We start from the raw sequence: 21,432 nt of genomic DNA, 5'->3' as shown, positions 1-21,432 counted from the left end.
AAGGCGTGCAAAATGACCAATCAGAAGGCGGCGCGGCATCGTTATCCCGCCTTCCTTCGGCAATTCGCATTCGCATTGGGTGTTCGGCTCGGCGGTGCCCGCCTTCCGCAAAAGAGCCGGCCAATGGCTGAGTGCCTCTGTCAGTAAACGTTGTTACCTCATTTGATTGGCGGCTTTTGTCACGCGACCCGGAAGGGGGCGGGAGAGAGAGGAAAGAAGCGGGTGGCGACGCCCGTCGCCGGTTGGCGTCTAGTCATCACGTGATCGGACTCATCCACCCGCCGGCCGCCCGCTGCGCCGCCATTTTAGGAGGGGGCGCGGGGCAGGCCGGCCTGGAGTGGAGCCTGCCCCCACCCCCCGCGCGGTAACCCCTGCGCCATGACCTGTGACCCCGCCAAGCCACACCTCAACCTTACGGGCACCATGACCCCGGGGTGACCCCTGACCTCTAACCCGTGACCCTGTGACCTTGGGCCTGGTCTACGCCCTTTAACCTCCTGCTCCCACCCGGGAGCCAGGGTGAGGATGGCCCACAGGAGGGTTAGGCCGGGGTTGCCCCCACCTGCCCCCCAGCAGGTGCCTCCCCTGCCCTCTGTCCCGCCCCCTCTCGACCCCCAGCATGTGCCTCCCCCACCCCCACCTCTCCCTCCTCCTGGGCCACTGCCCATTGACAGGCTGGACAAGGCCAAGTTCTTCAGGGCGGCCCTGGAGCGAGCGGCCCCGGCGCCCGGGAGCGGAGACGACGTCCGGGAGCTCCTGAGCCGCAGGACAGCCAGGTCAGGCCCCGCAGGGTTGCCCCATGTCCATTTTGCCTCCCTAAATTCCTCCTGCGGTGCCAACCGGGGACGGGACCTCAGGCCACTTCCTGTCCCATAGTGGGGCGTTGCTGTGTGGCCATCAGACAGTGGTCGTATCCCACCCCAGAGGTGGCCGCAACCTCAGCGGCAGATGAAGTCAACCCTCTGCTTTGTTCTCCCAACGCGCTCGGGGAGGGGGTGCAATTTTAGCATTAATTATGCTGAGGAGAAAATGCTGGCGAAGCGGGAGCTGGATAGCAAATGGCTGATAAGTGCTTGCTTGTTTCTGTCTTCCAGCTTTAGCGGACATTTAAAGTGGCTCCTGTACAATAGCCCGGTGCCTTCCTTAATCCAAGAGGGACCTCAGTGAGTATTGCAATCGCTTCCTCTCTGCCAAGGGAAACGCGGCAGCCAGCTGAGGATGATCTGGGGAAGGGGGGTGGCTTTACACATGGGCTTGATCCACCTTTCTGTTACATCCCCAGGGTCCTTGTGGGCCTTGTTCCTTCCCAAGAAGTTGCCAAGATCTCTTTTCTGCATGAGCATCATATGGCGTATAGGCATAGCCAACCTGGATCTGAGCAGGGAGCTGGCTGTTGTGATTAACTGGCTGTGTTACAGTAGTGTCTAGGAAGCCCAGCCATGGACCAGGCCCCCGTTGTGCTAGGTCCTGTACAAACACAGCCAAAAGACAGTCCCTGCCCCAGAGACCTGCAGACTGGGTCTAAGACGAGATAGCCGAGGGAGACAGACATACGGACTGCCGGGGGAACGCAAGGAAACAAGAAGACAATATAATTCAACATGGCGGGCAGCTGTCTCAGCACACCAGGGCCTAACCACTGTCAAGTGTGTTGGAGGCATCCCAGCGAAGGAGAGTTTCCTGGAGGGATGCGAAGGAGCACAACGAAGGAGCTGTGTGGATGTTTATGGGAAGTTCTTCCCAAGTGGCGTGGGAGAAATCACAAAAGGGCCGTGGGGGCGTTACTCGCAGTGGCGGAGGGAAAAGGCAGGGGTGGAAGTAGCACAAGGTCTGATGAGCTGATCTAAACCCTTACGTTTGATTCAGTATCTGCCTTTCAGAACACTGCACCTGGCCTTTTCCATCTTCAACAGGCGTCGCCATGCAAAGCAGCAGGCTTCTCCCACTAACTCCAGCCTGTGGGTGAGCCGCAGCCTCAGCGAGCCGTACCCCCCTCCCTTGGAGGAACGAAGGCCTCGCTGGAGCTATGGCATAGCCTCTGTGGTCAGACAGGCCCATTAGATCTTGTTGCCTGATCTCCTGGATAGCCCAAGTCCTTTAGTCTCATCCGGGTACCGATGTTCTGAGCCCAGAGAGTTGAGTTAGACCAAAGCGTTTGTCCTCAGGAGACTAATATCTTGTGAGCCAGGGCAGAGAACGGGAGCAACTAAGGTGTCACCGGTGCCCCAGACCCCTGTGATGGCAGGGAATCGACTAGGTGAGATGTGCCTAGATGAGCCCAGTGGGTGACCACCCCAGGCTGCAAACGAGGGTGAAAAACATAGGGATGCTGAGAACGCTGAGGGGGAAGAGCCCAAAGGACACAGTTACCCAGGGAAGTGTTCCAAGGTTTGCCCCCCTGCAGTGAAATATCCATCTCTAAATCCAGCACCATGTGAGGGGAGCTGGCCTAGCTCAACCCACTGGGACCCACTTCCCCTGCAGTGTCTGTTCTCTTTCTCTCTCTAGGTGCGGGCTGGTGGCACTGTGGATGGCCGGCTCCCTCCTCAATCTGTCCCAGAGCGTCTCCCTGGAGAGGATCATGCGAGTGGCGTTGGAAAGAGGCTATACCGCGCAAGGGGAAATGTTCTCAGGTTGGTGATTGATCACGGTCGACCACAGCACGTCTGGGGTTAAAAACAAGTAAGAGCTACCTTGCGCTAGGTGCTGGGCTGTGCACAGGGTCTAGAGGGACCCTCAAAAGCCCCGTCCAGGTTGTGACTGTGTGAGGAAGTGTGGTGCCCAGAAGGGCTGTGGTGCTTCTGACCCCGTCACTGCAGTACGTAGCACAGGGCACAAGGGGAGCATGAGGGCTTTGTGCCTACCTTGCTGGAGTTCAGTCACTGGCACCTTGATCCTTGCTGGGGACTGGACGCCTTCCCGGAATCAATGCTCTAGCGAAACGCAAGTTACTGGGTTCAATACAGGGAACTGGGTAAAATGTAACAGCCGATGCTAGACAGGAGGTCAGATTAGATGATCTAATTGCCCCTTCCGACCTTAAACGCTGAATCTGAACCCTGCTGTCTCTACAGCAGCAGCTCCTAGCTCTGTCCCTCCAGCAGAATTAGTTCACTTGAAAACTTGCAAGCGCCTTGATTTGGAAAAAAACGCTCAGCCTGGCTGTTAATTTCCTGCAAGGAGCAAGCGCTTTGAGGTTTCTGTCCAAGGCAGAAGGTTCCTCTGTGAGCTGGGGCAGGCAGCGGGAGCCTCACTCACACCAGCCCTGCGCAGTCAGAGATCATGAGATTATACCCAGCTGTTGGGGCTCGTTATTCGATATTGACTTTGGAGCCTTTCAGTTTCTCACTTTGCCGCTTTTCTCCACAGTTAGCAGGGCTGGACCTTGTATCTTCAGTTAAAATGGAGGGATTCATGGAATCTCGTGACTCCAGGAGGTGGGGCTTTGTAAAGACAAACACCAGTTATTGTCAGTCTGATAATAAAATCCTGAGTGCAGGACCCAGCGGAGCCCGGCCTGTATAAACACTGCAGGGTCAGGTGCCAACGTTGTGTGCACTCTCCGATTCTCAGGCTGAAAGGGGCCACTGTGAGCAGCTGGTCTGACCTGTTGTATAACACCCACAGGACTTCCCTTAATTCGTTCCTGTTTGAAAGGAACAGATCTTTATGAAAAACAGCCCATCTTGATTTAAACATCTCTTGTGATGGAGAATCCACCACGACCTTTGGTAAATTGTTCCAACAATTAATTCCCCTCACTCTTAAAAATGTGTGCCTATTTCCTGTCTGAATTTGTCTAGCTTCAACTCCCAGCCTCTGGATCGTGTTAGCTCTTTGTCTGCTTTACTGAAGAGCCTTCAGTTATCAGATTGCCAGTCTCCATGTCCCTTCGTATAGGCTGGGGTCAAGTCACCCCTTCACCATCTCTCTGTTAAGCTAATCAGTCTGTGTTTCTCTAGCATGCCATTAGAGCACTGCTTAGGGAAGCAGAAAGCCTGGGGACATGATCGGAGCTCAGGTTGTGCTGGTGGGGCCGGCCTTGGGGCAGCTTTAATTCCTGCCGCCTCACATGGCCTGTCCCTGCTCATCCCAGCGGCTGACATGGCCCAGCTGGCCGAGGAGGTGTTCCAGTGCCGGGCGGAGCTGCTCTCAGGAGGTCTGGAGGGAGAAAATCGGGACAGGATCCTTCTCCATCTGACTGCTGGCTGCCCCCTGCTACTGCCGTATCCTTCCCATGGCCAGGGAGCCAGACCGGGGCAGGTGTGTCCCTTGGGATGCCCCGTCCGAGCTGGGATTGACCCATGGCCTGCACACATGGGCAGGGCTGGCATGGTGCTGATCCTCCTGTAGAGTGGGCCTGGTGGTGTCATTCTAGAAGCTAGTGCAGATGCGGCCACTCCTGAGGTGGGACCTGGCCACATCTCTGTTGTCTCTTCTTCCTTGCTGCAGTGGGGCAGGTTCCTTCGCTCTCCCAGCAGTTAAATGGCCCGTCCATGTCTTCCCTCCTGTGCCGCGCCCTTCTGAGGCAGCTGTTGGGGCAGTGTCCATGGCCCACAGGTTTGGACAGCTGCACATTTAATGCTCATTTGATCCTCTCTGGTCAAAGGAGTTTAGCGTCCCCTCTTCTGCCTGCGCTGCTGTGTGAGCCCACTCAGCACCTGGTGGGAAGGGCACTTCTCCAGAGGCAGGAGCCATGTGCCCAGAGCTGGGGCGGCCTGCTCTCCCCACGTGCCCCTTGCTCACCACGCAGCTTGCCACAGCCCCCTTGGCCAACCTTAACAGCCGTCCCAGCTACGACGAGGACTCCAACCACGAGCCCTGCAGGAGACACGGCTACAAAGCCCACTGGGCCGTCGTCTCAGGTATGTCCCCGCTGCTGAACGATGCCCTGCACCCGCTGGGGGCAGGGGCAGCTCCTGGGGTTTCAATGAACAGGGCTCGGACCCTCCCTGCCCAAGCCATTTACCCTGCTGCCGGGCAGCTTTCCAGGGTGGCAGCGAGCTTGTCCCTGCAGCTGCTGCACCTGCCCCACTCCACCCCTAGCCTTCCCCAATGGAAGGGCCTGGGGCCGCCAGCCTCTTAACTGCTGTGAGGAAAAGACAGACCCCTATGGCTGGGGTGTGGGGACAGCCCCACTCGGAGTTGGGCTTCCTGCACCAGCGCCTGGGCACGGAAAAATAAACCACGAGGGCCAATTGGTCTGGCTGCATTTCCAAGGCTCGCCACAAGGGGGCGCCAGCTGCATGGGCACAGGGTGAGCCTGCAGGGCTGTGCCAGGGCTGAGCTAATGCTGGCTGACGAGGCCTGGTGCGGACCTGGCTGGGCCAGCACTCCTCGGGGACCCTTCTCAGCCCGACAGGGACTTGTGGGGCTGCCCCTGTGTTAGGTCTGATGATCCCCAGGCTAGAGCAGTGTGCCCCCTGTGCACACATAGGATGGGAGGGGCGTCATGTCCGTTCATGCCTAGACTCTGGGGTGAAAAGACTCCTGCCCCAATCCCTGTCTGCTCCCCAGCAGGAGGAAGGCAGGGGGGCAGGTGGCAGTATTGCTCGGATCTGGGTGATCTCTGGGACCTCAGCGACCACCTCCTCTCCCCCTGCAGGAGCCCTGTTGGGCCTGAAGGGCAGCGCCCTCAGCCCAGCCTGCCAGGAGGACGGGGAGATCTCAGGCCTCTTCCACCCCGGCCCGGCTTCTCCCCTGCCCGCCCTGGAGCACGTGGTGGAGATCTACCTGCTCTCCAAGCAGGGCAAGAGCTGGCGCCCCCAGCTGTGGAGCTACCAGCAGGTACACGAGAGCAACGCCCAGCTGACAGACTTCAGCCCCAAGCGGGCGGGCGACGGCAAGGTCTATGTGGTACCCGCGGGAGGCGTGAGGGCGGGGCTGTGCGGCAAGACGGTGCTGCTGCACCCCAGCACCACGGAGAGTGCCCTGCCACAGTCGGTCAAACCACCCCCTGCTGCTGGGCACTAGGAGCCTCGGGACTGACACGGCGCCAGGCAGGGGAGACGGCACAGCACCTGCCTGCCTGCATGCTGGGCCTGCAGCCCTTGGGCCCTCCCATGCTACGAGGGACAGCATGGCCTAGTGGATGGAGCATTGATCTGGGACCTGGGAGCCTGGCTCTGCCGCTCTTCCCCTCTGTGCCTCAGTTTCCACTCTGCAAAATGGTGCAGCTGATCCTGCCCTCTTTTGTAGGGCACCTGGAGATGGGGCGGTGCGCAGGGAGGGGCAGGACATACTGCCCCGCTGAGAACAGAGCTGCTGTCACTGGGAAGAGGTTAAAGTGCTGAGCCTGCCCTGCCACATGGGGCCTTTCAGGCTCAGCCCATCTCCTTTTCCCTGTGCCCCAGGAAGGGCTGATGTGGCCATGGGGAAGGAGCAGCTATTTCAGGTCCTCCCTGGAGGAGCTGCTGCTGCTTGGCCCAGTGACGCTTTTCAGAATGTCCCAATTCCCGGGTCGGGGCCGCGGCACCAGGAAACGGCAGGTACGCGTGGCCGGCTCTGAAAATAACCTAACGCTTCCTTTGTGCCTCCCGCCACGGTTAGCTCTTGGGAGCAGGGACTGGCTCTCAGCCGGGGTCAGTGCGACGCCCGGCCTGAGGGGGGCCCCGATCTCAGCCGGGGTCTGGGCAGTGCCCGGCCCGAGGGGGGCCCCAATCTCAGTTCTCTAGTACTGCTGTCATACATCTAACTTGGGAACTTTGAACCACGTCCACAAACACGCATTAAAGACAAAGGCTGTTTGGTTTCACCCACAGGCAGGTTCTGTTTATTGTGACAGGTTCCGGCCCCAGAGGCCTGGCCGTTGTCCCTTGACCCCATCACCCCATTCCTGTCTCTAGTGAGACGGCAGAGGAATGGACCAGGAGCGTTTATAAATAAATTAAATGGTCCCCGTACAGAAAGGGCCTGAACGTTCCTCCTGAGAACATCCTGCCTGCACACAGGAGTCGCAGTAGTGCTGTGGGGGGCGGGGGGTATGAAGGGCTCCGCTACCAGTGGAGCTGACAGCTCATAGCCTCAGGGGGCAGCAAGGTCAAGTGGGTTGGGTGCTGGAGTGGCAGACAGGACTCCTGGGTTCCCTTCCCAGGTCTCCCACTGACCTGTGTGTGACCCTGGGCAAGCCCCCATCCTGCTCTGTGCCTCAGTTTCTCCTCCCACCCTTTGCTGTCTAAATCAGTGCTTTTCAACCTGTGTTCTGCAGACCCCTGGGGGATCAACAGCTGGGAGACTTTCCAGGCACTGCCCTTATGTCCCCTTTTGAACTGCATTAGAGTAACTCTTTGCCAAGACCCGGCCCAGAGGCTCCCGCTGCCATAATTCACTGATGCACTGTGGAACCCGGGTCGGCTCCACCCATGAGTCTTACAGAGTGGCAGATGCTCTCTGAGTTTTAATCCAGAGGCTAAGAGCAGGTGGCTCAGCCGAGCGCGGGGGCATTGCCGGGGCGGCTGCAGTTCAAGTGCTTGGCCTCTGCCCAGCTCATGCCATCCAGCGTGATTGAGACAAGCAGCCAGAGCCATGGGAGGCTGGATTCAGAGGGGCCCGTTCCCACTTGTTACTGGCGCGAATGCTGGCCGGCTACACGCTGTGCTGAGCCCAGGCCAATGGGGAGCGAGACGGTCCCACGGAACCGTGCCTGCCTGCCCAGATCAGCTCCAAGGTGCAGTGAATCAGTGCTTAGAGCCGGAGATGAACAGGCACATTCCTTAAAGCTTAACCTGGTGACGCTCCCAACGTGGGCAGGTGCTACAGATCTGAACAGCTTCCAGGGGGAGTGGCTACAGCTCAGGCAGCTATTGGCCATGCCCTTGGCACGAAAGCCAGAGATGGTCCATCTTCCGCTAGGGTCGGCCTAAAGAAGCCAGGGTAACGTTCCAGGGCTCCTGAATCCCCATGTCCCCTGGAGTCACATCAGTGTCTTGGAAAATGCTCCCCCGCCTGGGCCAGATTCAGAGCTGGTGCAGGTGGGTGCCACCCCTTGACCCCCCTATATGTTTAAGAGGGTTGGTTCTGCCCTTGAGCCAGCACCGCTGACTTGCACCAGCGCTGGATCTGAGTCCCCTTAGCTACCTTGCTTGCTTGCCGTGCGGTTAGCACACAGGAAACACTGCACCCAGAGAGCAGCTGAGCAAGAGGAAACCAGTCATCTTCAAGGCGCCCTCGCAGCCAGCCGGCTTGGGCTGTTGTGCACCAGCTTCTGCAGAGCCGTGAGCCTGGCAGAGAGATGGCCTGACCGTGCCAGCGCCCTGCACAAATGGCGAGAGCCCCCGGCAAGCCCGAAGCTCAGTTGGCAGAGCCACTCAAAGCTGGCAGAGGCGGCATCCCAGTTAGTTCTCTCGGTTCTGCGGAGACCCCTGTAAAGACTGATTGAACTTCCCAGAACTGTGGCACAGAGCTCTCCAGCCGCCGGGCTAGGACAGACGCTCAGCCCCAGGGAGCCCCTGACCTCCCCACAAGGCTTTTGCCTCGAGCGAGACGCTAAGTCTCGGCATGTTCCCAAAGCAGCCTGGACAAGCCGGCTGGGTGCGGGTTCTGCAGGAATAAGCAAAGATGGCAAGAGCAAAACGCCAGGGGGTGGAAATCACACCTAGGAATTGCCAGCTGGATCCGACCCAGCACCAGCAGGGGCGAGTACCAAATGCTTGAGAGGAAGGGGGGATAACCTGCTGCCCAGGACGATCTCATCAGAGCCTGTGCCAAACAGGGACAGGAATTGTCCCTCCTGAAATTCTTGGGCAGGGAGCTATGATGAACCAGAGGGGGTGGGGAGGGTTGATTGCATCCTATTAGAGCTGCCTGCATTCAAGATCTCCCCTAAAGAGGGTGAGTACGTGTGGGGCCTGGCCTCAGAGAACCCAGCCCTGGCTAGGTGAGTCCGTTTGGGCCGTGTACTCTCCCATGTTATTAACGGCCAGGGGGGCTGAACCCCACAGGGGAGCAGCAGCTGCTGGGGACAGCCCCCAAACGCAGCTTTCCCAGCAACCACAGCTCCCCGTGTAAAGTAGAGCTGCATGGCCCCTGCCGGCTGAACCCTGAGGCACCCCCCGGCACCTGGTGCTGAGCTGCCACCCACCACGCCAGGGCCCCGTCGCTACATTTCAACCCCGAAGCATTGCCAAAAAGTCTTTTAAAGTGTCTGGAATTTAAAATCATCATCATTAATCTGGGGGAGCTGCTGCCACTCCACGCACGGGCAGCTCCCTGCAGATCAGGCAGGTGGACAGTCCAGGTGCGCTGGGGCCGGCCCTGGTCGGGGGTCAGGCTCCAACCCCAGCAAGGGAGGGAATCAGGGCTGAAAGACCTCGTCCCACGAACCCAGCTGCGAAACGAACCACAGACGAAGGAAAATGCACCTTAAATGACAGCTGGGAACGGGAGAGGGGCCCAGAGGATCCGAGTCACCTTTGGTTCCGTTCCGGCCGATGTTGCTAACGGCCTGTCTGAGCCCATGCCCTCTGAAATGCTGGTGTCTCCCATGGGGCGCCGCTAATTCCGGCCCCTTTTGACACTCTTGGCCTCTGTCTTTCAAGGGCTCCCTTGACCTCGATCTGCTTCCAGCTGGGACACGGAAGGCAGCCCTCCCTGGAGGCGAGCAGCCGTGCAGGAAATGGCTCTGCTCCGAGATGGGACCGATTCTCGCCCCCTCCCTTTAGCTGCTATAAAACAAGTCCCTTCACATCCGCGTCCCAGGGCGCCTGTGACATGTGAGGCACTGCACGGTTCTTCTCCCTGCCTCTCCCGTCCCAAAGCGGCTGGCACAGGCAGACCAGGCACGATGAGCCCCCAGCTCTGAGTGGGCCTGTAGCATATCTGGCTGTATAAATAAGAGGCTGGGAGAGCACTGCACGGCAGTGCCCACCTATTGCACGGAGCCAGTCCTGGGTGTCCTCAGCGCGCCGGCTCCTGTCCGCAGCACCCGGCTCAGTCCTGCACCATGTTGCTGAAGAGGGTGATGAGGTTGTCCAGCCCCCAGAGGTAGCCGTCCTCCCGGTTCCCTTCCACCCACGGCAGTCGGTGCGTGAGGGTCTGCCCCCCAGCCAGTGGCACTGTCTTGCCGAAGTCGATCATCCAGACCTTGGCCAGCCCTGTCCGGTCATGGACAAAGAGCAGGGAGCTTCCTACCACCTGCCGGGGGGGCAAACACAGAGCTCAGTGAGCTGGGGTGCTGGGAGCCAGGACACCTGGGTTCTATCCCAGCTCTGGGAGGGGGGTGGGGTCTAGTGAGCGGAGGGGCTGAGAGCCAGGACTCCTGAGTCCAGTAATTGCTCTGGGAGCCATAAGAGGACCACGCTCTAGAACCCAGCGCATCCAGGCACATCACCACATGGCCAGAAGGGAGACAGACAAACGTAGGGTTCATGTGTAGGCACGGGAAAGGGAACCCTGGCATGTGTGCCCAGATCCACAAGGCGAGGTCCACGGGCTGGGCCACCCACTCGCCAGGGAGCGCCTCCCGCTCAGGCCTGCGGCACCCTTCAGCCCCCCACTGACCCTGAACTTACCTCATGGGTCTTGAAGAACTCGGACTGCTCCAGCACTGCCCGCAGCTCCTTCAAGCGGCTCAGGTAGTTTGTCTGGGGAGGAAGAGGGCAGGTGAGTGAGGCCGAGGGAGCTACGTGGGGCAGGGGCGCTGTGGGATCCACCCAGCTGCCCCGAGTGCTAGCTGGGTCCAGTTCATCTGGGCTCCAGCAGGGAGGGGAATCCGACTGGCCCAATATGCAGGCACTGGCATTGGCAATTCAACAGGGGATGCTCTCCTCTGGCAACCAGTGCTGGACCCAATGCCCCCGTGCAGCGCTAGGTAGTGTGGTGGGGCGCTCTGCAGGGGATGCTCTCCCCCGGCAGTCAGTGCCAGCCCCAGGGCGGCGCTGGGGAGCACTATGCTGCTACCCTTTGGTTGAAACAAAAGCCTCACACATGCCGGCCAGTCACTGCGTCCCACCCCAGAAGTGGCTGCATTTCAGTAGCAAAACCCCGACCCCTTGGTGATTTCCCCCAGCCGGGGCCAGCGGCGCCAGAGGAGAGCCCAACCCCTCACCAGGATGGTTCTGTTCCCGTCTGCAAAGTCGTGGAGTGCCTGCACCACCTGCTTGGGCAGCCGCGTCTTCTTGAAGTTGGTGCTGCAGGTGCCGTCGGCTTTCTGGGGACACAGAGACCCGTCAGTCTGTGGGCCAGGGAGCAGAGCAGGACACAGGTGCCCCAGCCAGACTCGCTGCCCCCACCCCCAGAGCCAGCCCTGCCCTGCCGCAGCCAGGATGTGACCCCAGCAGCTCCCCGCACCCCCAGCCAGATGTGGACCCTGCCCCCCAGAGCCCCTGGCCTCCCACCTCCCCAGCCAGGCCCTGCTCCGCCCCAGCCAGATGTGGCCCCCACCTTGATGCCCTCGATGCGGAAGCCCAGCGTGCCCGTGGAGCTGAGCGACTCCCTCCACTGCATGTAGCGGGGCTTGAGCACGGCGCGCTGGGCGTGCTCTTCAGGCGTGGGCGCCCCCGGCTCCACGGCCACCATCTTCTCGTACATGTCGCGCCGTAGCCGGGGCCGCTGTCGGGCTTGCTCCAGCTCCTCCTCCAGATATGTCCTGCGGGGGCAGAGCGGGACTCAGCGAGGGACGCTCACCCCGCTGCCTGCCCCTCCCGCCCCTCCTCGGCCAGCCCTGGGGCCCCATAGGTTGCTGCGGTCCAGCACACACAGAGCAGGACTCCTGGGTTCTATCCCCGGTACTGGGGGGAGTGGAGGCTAGTGGGTAGAGCAGGGGTTGGCAGAAAGCCAGGACTCCTGGGTTCTATCCCCAGCTCTGGGTGGGGTCTGGGGATTAGTGGGGTAAAGTGGGGGTCTGCTGGGAGCCAGGACTCACCTGACCCCCATCTTGCAGTCCATGATGGAGGGCGCCTCGAAGCCGGCCAGCAGATCCTCCATCTGGTTGTAGCGCTCACCGTCCCGCTCCACCACCCCAAAGTAGGCGGGCACGTAGGGGCGCAGCGTGTCCTGCATGAGGCTCTCCAAGCATTGCTGCTCACACACCAAGAACTTCTTCAGGATCCGCCCGTGGTCCCCAGCTTTGAAATTCCCTGGTGGGGAAGGAGGGGACGGTTGGTTTCAGGGGAGTCTGGACATGCCCTGGCCCGTGCTGCTGGGCACACATAGCTGCCTTTGCCCAGCTGCCATTGGGGATGGCTGCACCCTTCCCCACATGGGTTCGCTGCGCCACCCATGCCCGCCATCCTTCTCACCTGCATGGCCAGCCAGCTGCACCCAGGGGTAGCGCTTCTTGAAGGACACGACAAAGGGTGACCAGTGGACCATGGTCTTGAGTTTCTTCCACGGCTTGTTCTAGAGAGAAACACAGGGAGGAGGTCAGTACCCGGGCGTCCGTGGCAGGCCTGGGCCAAGCAGCATCATGGCAGCTCCTGGGGTGTGAGCAGGGAGACTTGGCAGAGAGACCTGGCAGCTAGAGGCCCCAACTGAGATCGCCCCCACGGTGCCAGGTGCTGCACAGACCCCCGTGACCAAGGCCCCCAATCTGTGACCAGCACTTTACAGCCATTCAGCTGAGATCAGGGCCCCATTGTGCCAGGGGCTGCATAGACCCTGTGTGAGAGACAGTCCCTGCCCCACACAGCTCACGGGAAAGATTGTTCTCTCCTTGTTACAAATGGGGAAACTGAGGCACGAGGGGAACCTAACTTGTCCCAGGTCACCCAGAACATCAGTGGCATAGCTGGGGAAAGAGCAAAAAAGGAGTGACTCCTCTCCCCCCGCCACACTCTAACCACTAGGCCCCCGTCCCTTCCCAGAGCCAGGATAGAGCCCAGGAGTTCTGGCTCCCGTCCCTGCCCCCACACAGGTGTCCTATAAGTGTGGTCCATCTGATCCCATCTACTGGGCTAGTTTGGAAGCTTCCCCACCCAAGCGTCCCCATCATTCCTCCCAGCAGGTGCACAGACACACACCCTCCCCCCTGCCCAGCCCATGCTCACTCCCCCCCGGCCTGCTGCTCCATCCTGCATCGGCCTGCTGCAGCCGGCGACTGCTCCCTGCTAACCGCCGAGTGCCCAGAGCCACTTGCAGATGGGGGACGAGGGAAACCGAAGCGAGCAGGTCCAGCTGGAGCCTGCCTTGATCCAGGCACTGCCCCACACGGAGACGCTCACCCAGCTGTGCTCCCACCTCTGCTTGGTGTGGATCAAAAGTCCCGGTTGCCCCGGACTTTCACCCTGGGCACAGGTTGCTCCTGTGCTAAGTACAGCAGGGAGGGGGCGGGGGGTGCTGAGAATCCCTTCCCATAGGCTGACACCAACAAGTTATGGAGCTGCTGGGAGTGGCGCCTGGGATCAGGGACAGGAGACAGGGCCAGGCCAGGGCCACCCCACACCCCTGCAGACAAGGACTCCTGGGTGCTCCCCCGCAGATCTGGGAAGGGAGGGGGTCTAGTGATTGTGGAGAAACCAGGACTCCTGGGGGGGGCTGGGAGCCAGAACTCCTGGATCTGAAAGGGAAGTGGGATCTAGTGGTTAGAGCAGAGGGGGCCGGGAGCCAGGACTCCTGGGTTCTCTCCCAGGCTCTGGGAAGGGAGTGGGGTCTAGTGACTGGGGGGAAACCAGGACTCCTGGGTTCTATGGTGTTTCTCAAGAACAGCAACACAGCATGCGAGCCTCAGTTGTTACCCAACCAGCTCATGGCTGCACCAGTTTCACCCTTTAAATAGAAACACACACCCCGCATCACTTGGCAGCTCAGCCTGAAAGCGTTTCACCGGAGAACTTCCCCCAACCCCGGCCTGACGCACATTTTCCATCACAAGCGCCTCGCGGTTTCTTGCTGACTTTGCGCAAGGAGGCTGCGAGGTGTGAGCAAAAACCCGCTGGCTGGATCCGGATCAGCGCTGAGCCACAGCAAAGCCGGGGGATGAGGGAGCAAAGCCGATGTTTCGCAGCAGGCCGGTCTGGCTGCAGACCACAGGAGATCACAGGCAGCCTGCTCTAGTGGACTCCTGGCTCTGCCACTGATTTACGGGGTGACACTGGGCAAATCCCTACATCTCTCCAGACCTCAGTCCCCCAGCCCTGACTGGCCCCCGATCCACCCTTTGTCGCGCTGGGCGGGTGCAGCGCCCGACACAATGGGGCCTTGATCTCGGTCAGAGTCTGTGCAGCGCCCAGCGCGATGGGCGCTCTGTCTTGGTCAGGACACAGAGATGCTCCCCTCACACCCCGGCTAACAGCTACAGGGCTGGGTCTCACTCACCCGGGAAAACAGCTGGTAAAGAATCCCCCTGCTAGGGAAGCCGGGTTTCACTGGATCTCAAATCTCCTGCCCAAGCTGCCCGGTCCGGTAATTCTACAGCCCCAGCTGCCACGGCGTCTGCCTGCCAATGTCTACCTGCCCCGTCCCGTGCTGCGTCTGGGTGGCATCAGGGGGCAGGGCTGGGAATCAGAGAGTTGTCATGGGAAAGCGGAGGCTGAGACACGTCGGTGTTTCCATCCTGACAGGTTTGTCTGCTCTGCACGTGACTGCCGGGGAGGAGGTGGGGGCAATCAGCGCTCAGGATCCTGGCCCATTTCCTATTCCCCTTTCAAAGCGCCTTAGAAACATTCCTTAAAGCCACCCCTGCTGCGGGGAACATCAGCCGGGTGCTACAGGTGGGGAAATTGAGGCACGGAACAGGGACACCCTTTCACAAGAGGCCATAGACTGAACCCGTGGCATGGGGAGGCCGGCCTTGTGGTGGAGGCACTGGGCTGAAACCCAAGAGATCTGGGTCTGCCCCAGCTCCCTGTATGACTGGGCAAGTGGCTGCCATTCTGCGACTCAGTTTCCCCATCTGCAAAGCAGGGACAACACCACAAATTAACGATGCACCGACCATCGTTATCTGCCTCAGAGAGACGGCGCGAGGGCAGGCGGGTTAATGGCTGTGAAGCTCAGAGAGGGCGACAGGGGCCGCAGAAGGGCCTTTGAACAGAACCCAGGAGTCCTGCTCCAACCACTAGGCCCCACGCTCCCTCCCCATTCTCAACGCATTCCGGCCAAGACTCGCCGGATGCCCTGTTTTCAGGCAATTGCAAGCCTTTTTCAGGCACCTAAAATCAGGGGTTGCCTTAGAAAACTGCAGCTCATGCCCGACAGCCAGGGCCCCGGGGAGGGGCAGTGGCCAGACACAGAGTGATTTATCCCACACTGGCGGAGCACAAAGGGCTGGAGGGGCCAACCCTATCCACTCCCAGCTCCCCCCGCTGCCCTTGTGGCCCACGGCCAACTGACCTGCCCTCCTGCAGCTCCCAGCCTCCCCAGCAAAACCAGTTAGGGCATGAGCACGGCCCATCGAGGGTTTAACCAGCCAGCTGCATGGGCCGTGGATGCTGGGAACCCTGGGCAGGTTTTGCCATGAGCTCCACAAGGTCCTGTGGGCTCCCCCCACCCCAAAGGCTGGGAGTCGGGGCGGGCACTGGCTAGGAATCGGGGGCCTTGGTTCGTGGCAGCCAGTCGGCATCTTCCCACTCACATGGTCCCCAGCACGGGGCCTGCAGCTGAGTTCCAGGCTTTGCCGTGGCAGGTCAGCCCGGGGCCAAGGATCAGACACAGGCAAAGGACACCACAGGGCAACAGCTCTGAGAAGTTCTGCACATCCCTGGGAGCTGGGATTCCTGGGTTCCGTCCCCAACTCTGGGAGGGGAGTGGGGTCTAGTGGTTAGAGCGGGGGGGGGGGGCGCTAAAGCCCCACTTTCTACCCCAGCTTTACACTATCTGCAGGCCCATCCCTCTCTGCCTCCATGGGGCAGAGCTCCCCCAGCTCGCTGGGGAGGGGCAGTGGGGCAGCTGTGACTGGAGACCTCATCCTGTGCCCGAAGGAGACTCTCGGAGCCAGCCTGAGGGGGTGAGGGGACACTGCCCCGCTGGCCATAGGGCACAGAGCTGAGCTACATGCGCCCCCCCCCGACCGAGCCGGCCCCACCAGGGGCATCTGCAACCAATGCCCAACCCCCCTCCTCCCTCGGCCTTGCTGGCTCCTTCCCGGCTCCTTCCCGACTGGGTGACAGCAAACGAGGGAGCTCTGGAATCTCCCCCCCACCCCCCCCCGGCCAGACAAAGCCCAGCGGAGCGGCTTGTCCCACAGACAATGGGGCAGGACGCCTGGGTTCTTCCCTCAGCACGGGGACAGTGGTTAGAGAAGGGGGCTGGGAGCCAGGACGCCTGGGTTCTGCCTCGGCCAGGGCCGAGCTGTCCGGCTGCGGGGGGGTCAATGAAAGCAACATTTGCCCCCCGGGATCGAGGAAGCTCCTAGCGGCTCCCGGGCTAGCGGCTGAGGTGCCCGTTAACCTCTCAGCGCCCCCCACATCCAGCTGGGGAAACTGAGGCACGGAGCCCCCGTCGCATGAGATCTTTCCTGACCCCCCAGCCCGGGGCTAGCACAGCGGAGGGGGGGAAGCCCCGGACCCAGCTGGGGTGACCAGACCCCCGGTATAGGGGCTTTGTCTTATAGAGGCACCTATCCCCCCCCCCCGATTTTGCACACTTGCTCGGCGGCCCCCCCGAACCGCGCTGCCCGGGGCTACTCACGCCACAGGGGCTCCGGTCCCGCTGCTTCATGGCTCCGCCAGCCCCACGGCGCCGCCAGCCCCACGGCGCCGCGCTTCCCCTCTGCGCCAGCTCGCTCGGTCCGATGCAGCCTGCCCTGCTCTCGGCCGGCAGCCAGGCGCAGGGGAGAATGGGGGGGGGGGGGGCAGTGACGACGCGCGGGGGGGGGGGTTGCCAAGCAACCGAGCCATCTGGAAAGGAATTTTCCATGACAGCAGCAGGAGACGGGGGGTGGGGGGGGCGCGAGGGCAGGGGGCAGCCAGCCGGGGGCGCTGTGCCCACCCCATGGGGGCGGGGGGGACAGGAGCGAGCGGGGAAGGTGCAGGGGGTGGGATTCAGGAGAGCCGGGTTCAAGGGTCCGGACCCGCTGGGCGAGCTCGGGCCAGTCCGTGGGTCCCTCCAGACTCAGTTTCCCCATCTAACAGCTGGGCAGAGTGGGAGTCCCTGGGGGACAGGGACTGTCTCACTGTGTGGGGGGGGGGCCCTGATCTCCACTGGGTCTGTGCCCTGCCTGGCCCCACGGGGGCCCGGATCTCCACTGGGGTCTGTGCCCCGCCTGTGGCCGAGGTCTGTTTAAATACCCCAGCGTGGAGGGGTGGGGGAGATTTCATTCTTCTCCTGGTGGTGGTTTTTGCTGCCCTGTATTTTTAAAAGCCCACACGTGGGTGCCAGCAGCTGTGGGTTTTTGTAGGAGTGGGGGAAGTGAAGGGGGGGGGGGGGCTGGTGACATCATCTGGGCCCCCCCACAGCACAAGTCAGTTCTTCCCCCACCCCTAGCAAACTCCCCTCTGCCCCCGGGGCAAACAGGAGACCCAGACAACACAGAGTGTGCACCCCAATCTCTGGGTATGCATCAGCCAGCCAGAAAGGGGCAGGATTCCTCTGCGCCCAGACTATGGGGAAGGAAGACCAGCTGCCCGGAGCCTCGCCCCGGCGGGCACACGCCGTCCTGCGTCAGCCAGGGAGACAAGAACAAAAACACTCCCTGTTTGTCCCCCAGACAAGGCCAGGGTGGTAAATAGCAGCAGCAGCAGCAGCCCTGAGCCCCAGGGCCTCAGCACCTTGGGAGGTGTGAGACAGCCAGTCAGCTATAAGGCCCAGCCAGAACTCCTGGATTCTGGTCCCAGCGAGGGGAGAATCTAATAGTTAGAGCAGGGGGCTGGGAGCCAGGACTGCTGGGTTCTGTTCCTGGCTTGGGGAGGTGGCTGTAGGGTAACCAGATGTCCTGACTTTATAGGGACAGTCCTGATGTCTGGGGCTTTTTCTTATATAGGTGCCCATTAGTCTGCACCCCATCCCAATTTTTTACACTTGCTATCTGGTCACCCTAGGGGGTCTAGTGGTTAGAGCAGGGGGAGCTGGGAGCTAGGACTTCTGGGTTCTCTCCCCGGCTCTGAAAGAGAGAGGAGGAATTGCACAGAGCTGTTGTTCGGCACTTTGGTGTCCAGGCTCCTGGGGACAGGGACAAAGGGGGAGAGCAGCAGAACAAGGTCCCCTCGGGGCTGGGGAACCTGACGGCTCAGGGGGTATCAGTGGGCAGCAGAGCCGCTTCTAGAGCCCAGGCCAGCTCGGGTTGATGACAGCCGTTCGGTGGCCCCGTCTGACTGGGGGGCCAGCTCCATGGCACCAGGCACCTCTAACACAAGAACCACTCCTCCCAACGGGCACCAACTGGCTTCCGCATTGGCAAAGTCCCAACGGCCCTTATCCGACAAGAGAAGATCTTCTCCGGGCTGGGTGAGGCATGTGGAAGGGACAGATCCCCCAAAGATCTCCCCATTGATGGGGCTCCAAAGCACAGCCCCCCCTCCCTCCTGCTCGAAGAGGGGCCCCTGCCAGCCCAAAGCCAGCAGGGCATCTCTGCAGCCGGAGAAGCAGGCCCGGTTACACCCCACGTGGATCAGAAATGCCCATGGAGGATTAGCTGGGGAGAGGCAGCAGAGCGACCGAATGCCAGCTGCGGGCAGTGTCATGCGGCAGTGCTGCCAGGAGAACGTTGCCCAGACCCTCCCCTACCCCATGGAGGGCAAGGCCACACCTCTAGACACAACACACACAGGCCCTCCAGCAACCTCAACGCCCAAGTGACGTCCCCCTTTTACACCTGGGGAACCCAAGGCCTTTACCCCCGGGCCATGCGGTGAGTCAGCCACAGAGCCAAGAGCAGAATCCTGACCCACAACCTCCTGCTCTAACCACTACACCGCAGGCCCGGAACCCAGGACTTCTGGCTCCCACCCCCAAGCTGTGGGTAGAACCCAGGAGCCCTGGCTCCCAGCCCCCTGCCAACCCCCCCTAGACTTCACTCCCCTCCCAGAGCTGGGGTTAGAACCCAGGAGTCCTGATGGCACAGGCTGTGCTCTAACCACTAGACCGCACCATCCAACCCCTTTTCAAAAACAGCTGGGAAGTCGTTTTAAGGGAACAGATCATGCTTCAGCTCCCTGGCTAACACCAGGTTCCAAGAGAGCTTCTTGACAAGGCTTCCTCCCACCCGGCCCAGACCCTGCAGTCAGATCCGTTCGGGCTAAGATCAGGGCCTCGATTCACTGGCTCCCTTAACCTGACGCCCGGAATAAGTTATCGAACAAGGGAGCGAGTTATTGACTGTGACACAGATACACACTGAATTCTCAGCCCTGCCAACTCCCCTCCCTCAGAACAACTCCGTTTGACGGCTCAAGAGAAATAGTCCCTTGATTTCTTTGCAAATGTCTATTACTTGTTTACTTCTGTTTGTTTCCTTGTCCTCCCCAGTCTGTCAGTATCCACCTGTCTTCTAATCTTTTTGCCCTGGGTTTGTACAGCACCTAGCGTCACGAGGTCCTGGCCTGTGACTATCATAAACAATGCTAATAATTCTATTCACAAGCACGGCTCCAAGGCTCTGGACACTGACTGGCTTTTCCCCACCGCACAGGACAGGTGGGGGGAGCTGTTTTAGGCAGAACTTGTCCCCTCCGTTCCCAAGGGAAATCCGTCCCGACACAAGTATTTCTGCACTAGCCACTGGTCAGTGATGACTACAGGCCGGTGGTTCACTTCCCTGCAAGTACTGAAGCCCGGACAGTCTCATTTCCTGACTCTTACGCCACATGGGGAATTCAGAAAAAAATCTTCCGAGCGGCTGCCGATGAAACCGGGACACGCCCGGACAGGCGTCAGTGGGGTTCCACGTCAGCCTGCGAACCAGGCTGCAGGCACCAGGTGTAACCTCAATTTGCTCATCCGAGCTTCCTTCGCCGCCCTCCTTCCAATGGCTGTCAGGGGGACAGCGGGAGAAGGAAACTGTGCGGTGATTCAAGTGGCGGGCGGGGCTGCAGATGCTCTTGAGGACTTATTGCATTGGGAAACTAGATCTGCGTGGAGCACGTCAGTCATCAAACTCCGGGCCAGACGGGATACGCACGCATCTCTTCCTCCGAATTTCGGAGCGGCCCAGGTCATCTGCAAAAGCAGCCGGATACTCTCAGCCGATACAATTTCCAGAACCAAACTCCGGACACACAGTTGTTGTTTTTTCCATTCTTGCACTAAAATCTCTCTCGTCGGGATGAGCCGGGCCCTGATCTGCTGTCTAGCAACGCCGTGGCTCTGCTGCTTCGCGCCAGGCCTTCCTCACGCAGAAAGGTCATCACGATCCTCTATAGTCACGATTCTGGAAACAGGAGCCAGGAAATGCAAAAGTTACAGGTGTCAGCTACAATCAGCTGCTTCTGTCACCCCCTTGGTTCTTCCCCATGCACCGTTTGGGTCCCAGGATAACTGTGCCAGCTGGAAGGGTGATTTGATTTGGTATTTTTAACTGTGTCCCTAGCCATATTGCCCAGGGCTGTGAAAAATTCAGACCTGTGAGTGCCGCAGTGAAGCCATCCTAACCCCCAGCATAGACACCAACTCTTCTGTAAACCTAGCTCCTGCCTCTCAGAGAGGTGGATTATATCTACAGCAATGAAAAAACCCTGCTGGCCGGGGAGGAAACTGCTACCCTGGGGTGCTACCCCTGTCTCCGACCTTTCAGAGTGACACACAGACAGACAACCCTGGGATCTTACGATCTTGATAAATGCACCCACAGTAGTTGGGCTGGGCTGTCCTGCTCCAGCCATGGAAAGTCAAAGCAACACAACTTGCGTGTGCTTAAAAGCCTTTAGCGTCACACGTGGGACACCATTGGCTGGAGACGCACATGTCTGGTTGTTTAAAAACCTGCTGTTGTCACAGGTAAAAGCAAGGCTTCCTAGAACAGGAGAAAGGCGGGGGAAATCCTTCCACCGTATTTTTTTGTTCAGAAGTGTTTTACTTTGTGCACTTTCATTACACAGGGGAAGCAGTGAAACAGCAGGCAAAGTTAGTCAGTTTCCCGTGTTTGTCTGGGTCTTTCGTGGGGGAAAACGGCGGCAGCATATCTTTAAAAACAGCCAGCAAGCGTCATCGTCAAACCACAAAAACTGGCAAGGGGGACTTGGAACTTATTTTTAACTCTTGTTTACTGTTATTTTTAACTGGACCAGACCTCCAGTGTAAAAGCCAGAAGGCAGGTCTAGAGGGTGGGAGGGGAAAGACTCCAGGCTGGTTTGTTGGCTACAAAAAAAAAAGCGGGGGGGAGACTAAAGCTAAATGCCAGCGACCCCACAAGCTCTTGCATTGGCTCTAACAGGCCGGAGCCATGGCACCTCCGCACAATTGCAGCCGCTGATCCTCTGTGCCCAGAGCGACCGTGGGCAGAGCCGGTTGCTTTTGGCCTGCCAAATCACACTTAAACGACTGGCCCCGAGACATGGCCCTGCTTCGCCAGAGGGGAGAACCCAAGAAAACAGGCTCCTGTCCACCCCGTCCCCAGGAGGCAGT

General features: G+C 60.0%; 2 protein-coding genes across 2 annotated transcripts; one reads left to right on the top strand and one right to left on the bottom strand.

Annotated features, from left to right (window-relative positions):
- The first annotated feature begins 216 nt into the window (after positions 1-216).
- On the top strand, positions 217-6,514 carry ACTMAP (actin maturation protease). The gene is made up of 6 exons (XM_067556611.1): positions 217-776; positions 1,095-1,163; positions 2,509-2,633; positions 4,097-4,226; positions 4,795-4,865; positions 5,606-6,514. Exons 1-6 carry the CDS (start codon positions 526-528, stop codon positions 5,971-5,973), a joined length of 1,014 nt encoding a protein of 337 aa, XP_067412712.1. The 5' UTR covers positions 217-525; the 3' UTR covers positions 5,974-6,514.
- Positions 6,515-8,648: 2,134 nt separating this feature from the next.
- ITPKC (inositol-trisphosphate 3-kinase C) lies at positions 8,649-16,677 on the bottom strand. The gene is made up of 7 exons (XM_067556612.1): positions 16,564-16,677; positions 12,237-12,336; positions 11,861-12,074; positions 11,380-11,584; positions 11,045-11,146; positions 10,509-10,580; positions 8,649-10,131 (listed from the first exon to the last, which is right to left on the bottom strand). The coding sequence occupies exons 1-7, from the start codon at positions 16,591-16,593 to the stop codon at positions 9,928-9,930; spliced, it is 927 nt and encodes a 308-aa protein (XP_067412713.1). The 5' UTR covers positions 16,594-16,677; the 3' UTR covers positions 8,649-9,927.
- Between the last annotated feature and the right edge of the window lie 4,755 nt (positions 16,678-21,432).

Source organism: Emydura macquarii, unplaced genomic scaffold (assembly GCF_026122565.2).
Source record: "Emydura macquarii macquarii isolate MOO-44397 ecotype Brisbane River unplaced genomic scaffold, CSIRO-AGI_Emac_v2 contig_1790, whole genome shotgun sequence".
In the NCBI taxonomy this organism is placed as follows: domain Eukaryota; kingdom Metazoa; phylum Chordata; order Testudines; family Chelidae; genus Emydura; species Emydura macquarii.
Note: the sequence above shows the minus strand (reverse complement) of the source record. Positions and strands in the feature narration are given on the sequence as shown.

What these genes read in the sequence shown, in the direction of transcription:
- ACTMAP (XM_067556611.1), top strand. Translation starts at nt 526, where the DNA reads ATGGCCCACAGGAGGGTTAGGCCGGGGTTGCCCCCACCTGCCCCCCAG. An exon ending in CTGAGCCGCAGGACAGCCAG is followed by an intron (nt 777 to 1,094) that starts GTCAGGCCCCGC and finishes TCTGTCTTCCAG; the next exon opens with CTTTAGCGGACATTTAAAGT. An exon ending in GCAAGGGGAAATGTTCTCAG is followed by an intron (nt 2,634 to 4,096) that starts GTTGGTGATTGA and finishes TGCTCATCCCAG; the next exon opens with CGGCTGACATGGCCCAGCTG.
- ITPKC (XM_067556612.1), bottom strand. Translation starts at nt 16,593, where the DNA reads ATGAAGCAGCGGGACCGGAGCCCCTGTGGC. An exon ending in GCAGCTGGCTGGCCATGCAG is followed by an intron (nt 12,075 to 12,236) that starts GTGAGAAGGATG and finishes CTTCCCCACCAG; the next exon opens with GGAATTTCAAAGCTGGGGAC. An exon ending in ACGGGAACAGAACCATCCTG is followed by an intron (nt 10,581 to 11,044) that starts GTGAGGGGTTGG and finishes CTTCCTCCCCAG; the next exon opens with ACAAACTACCTGAGCCGCTT.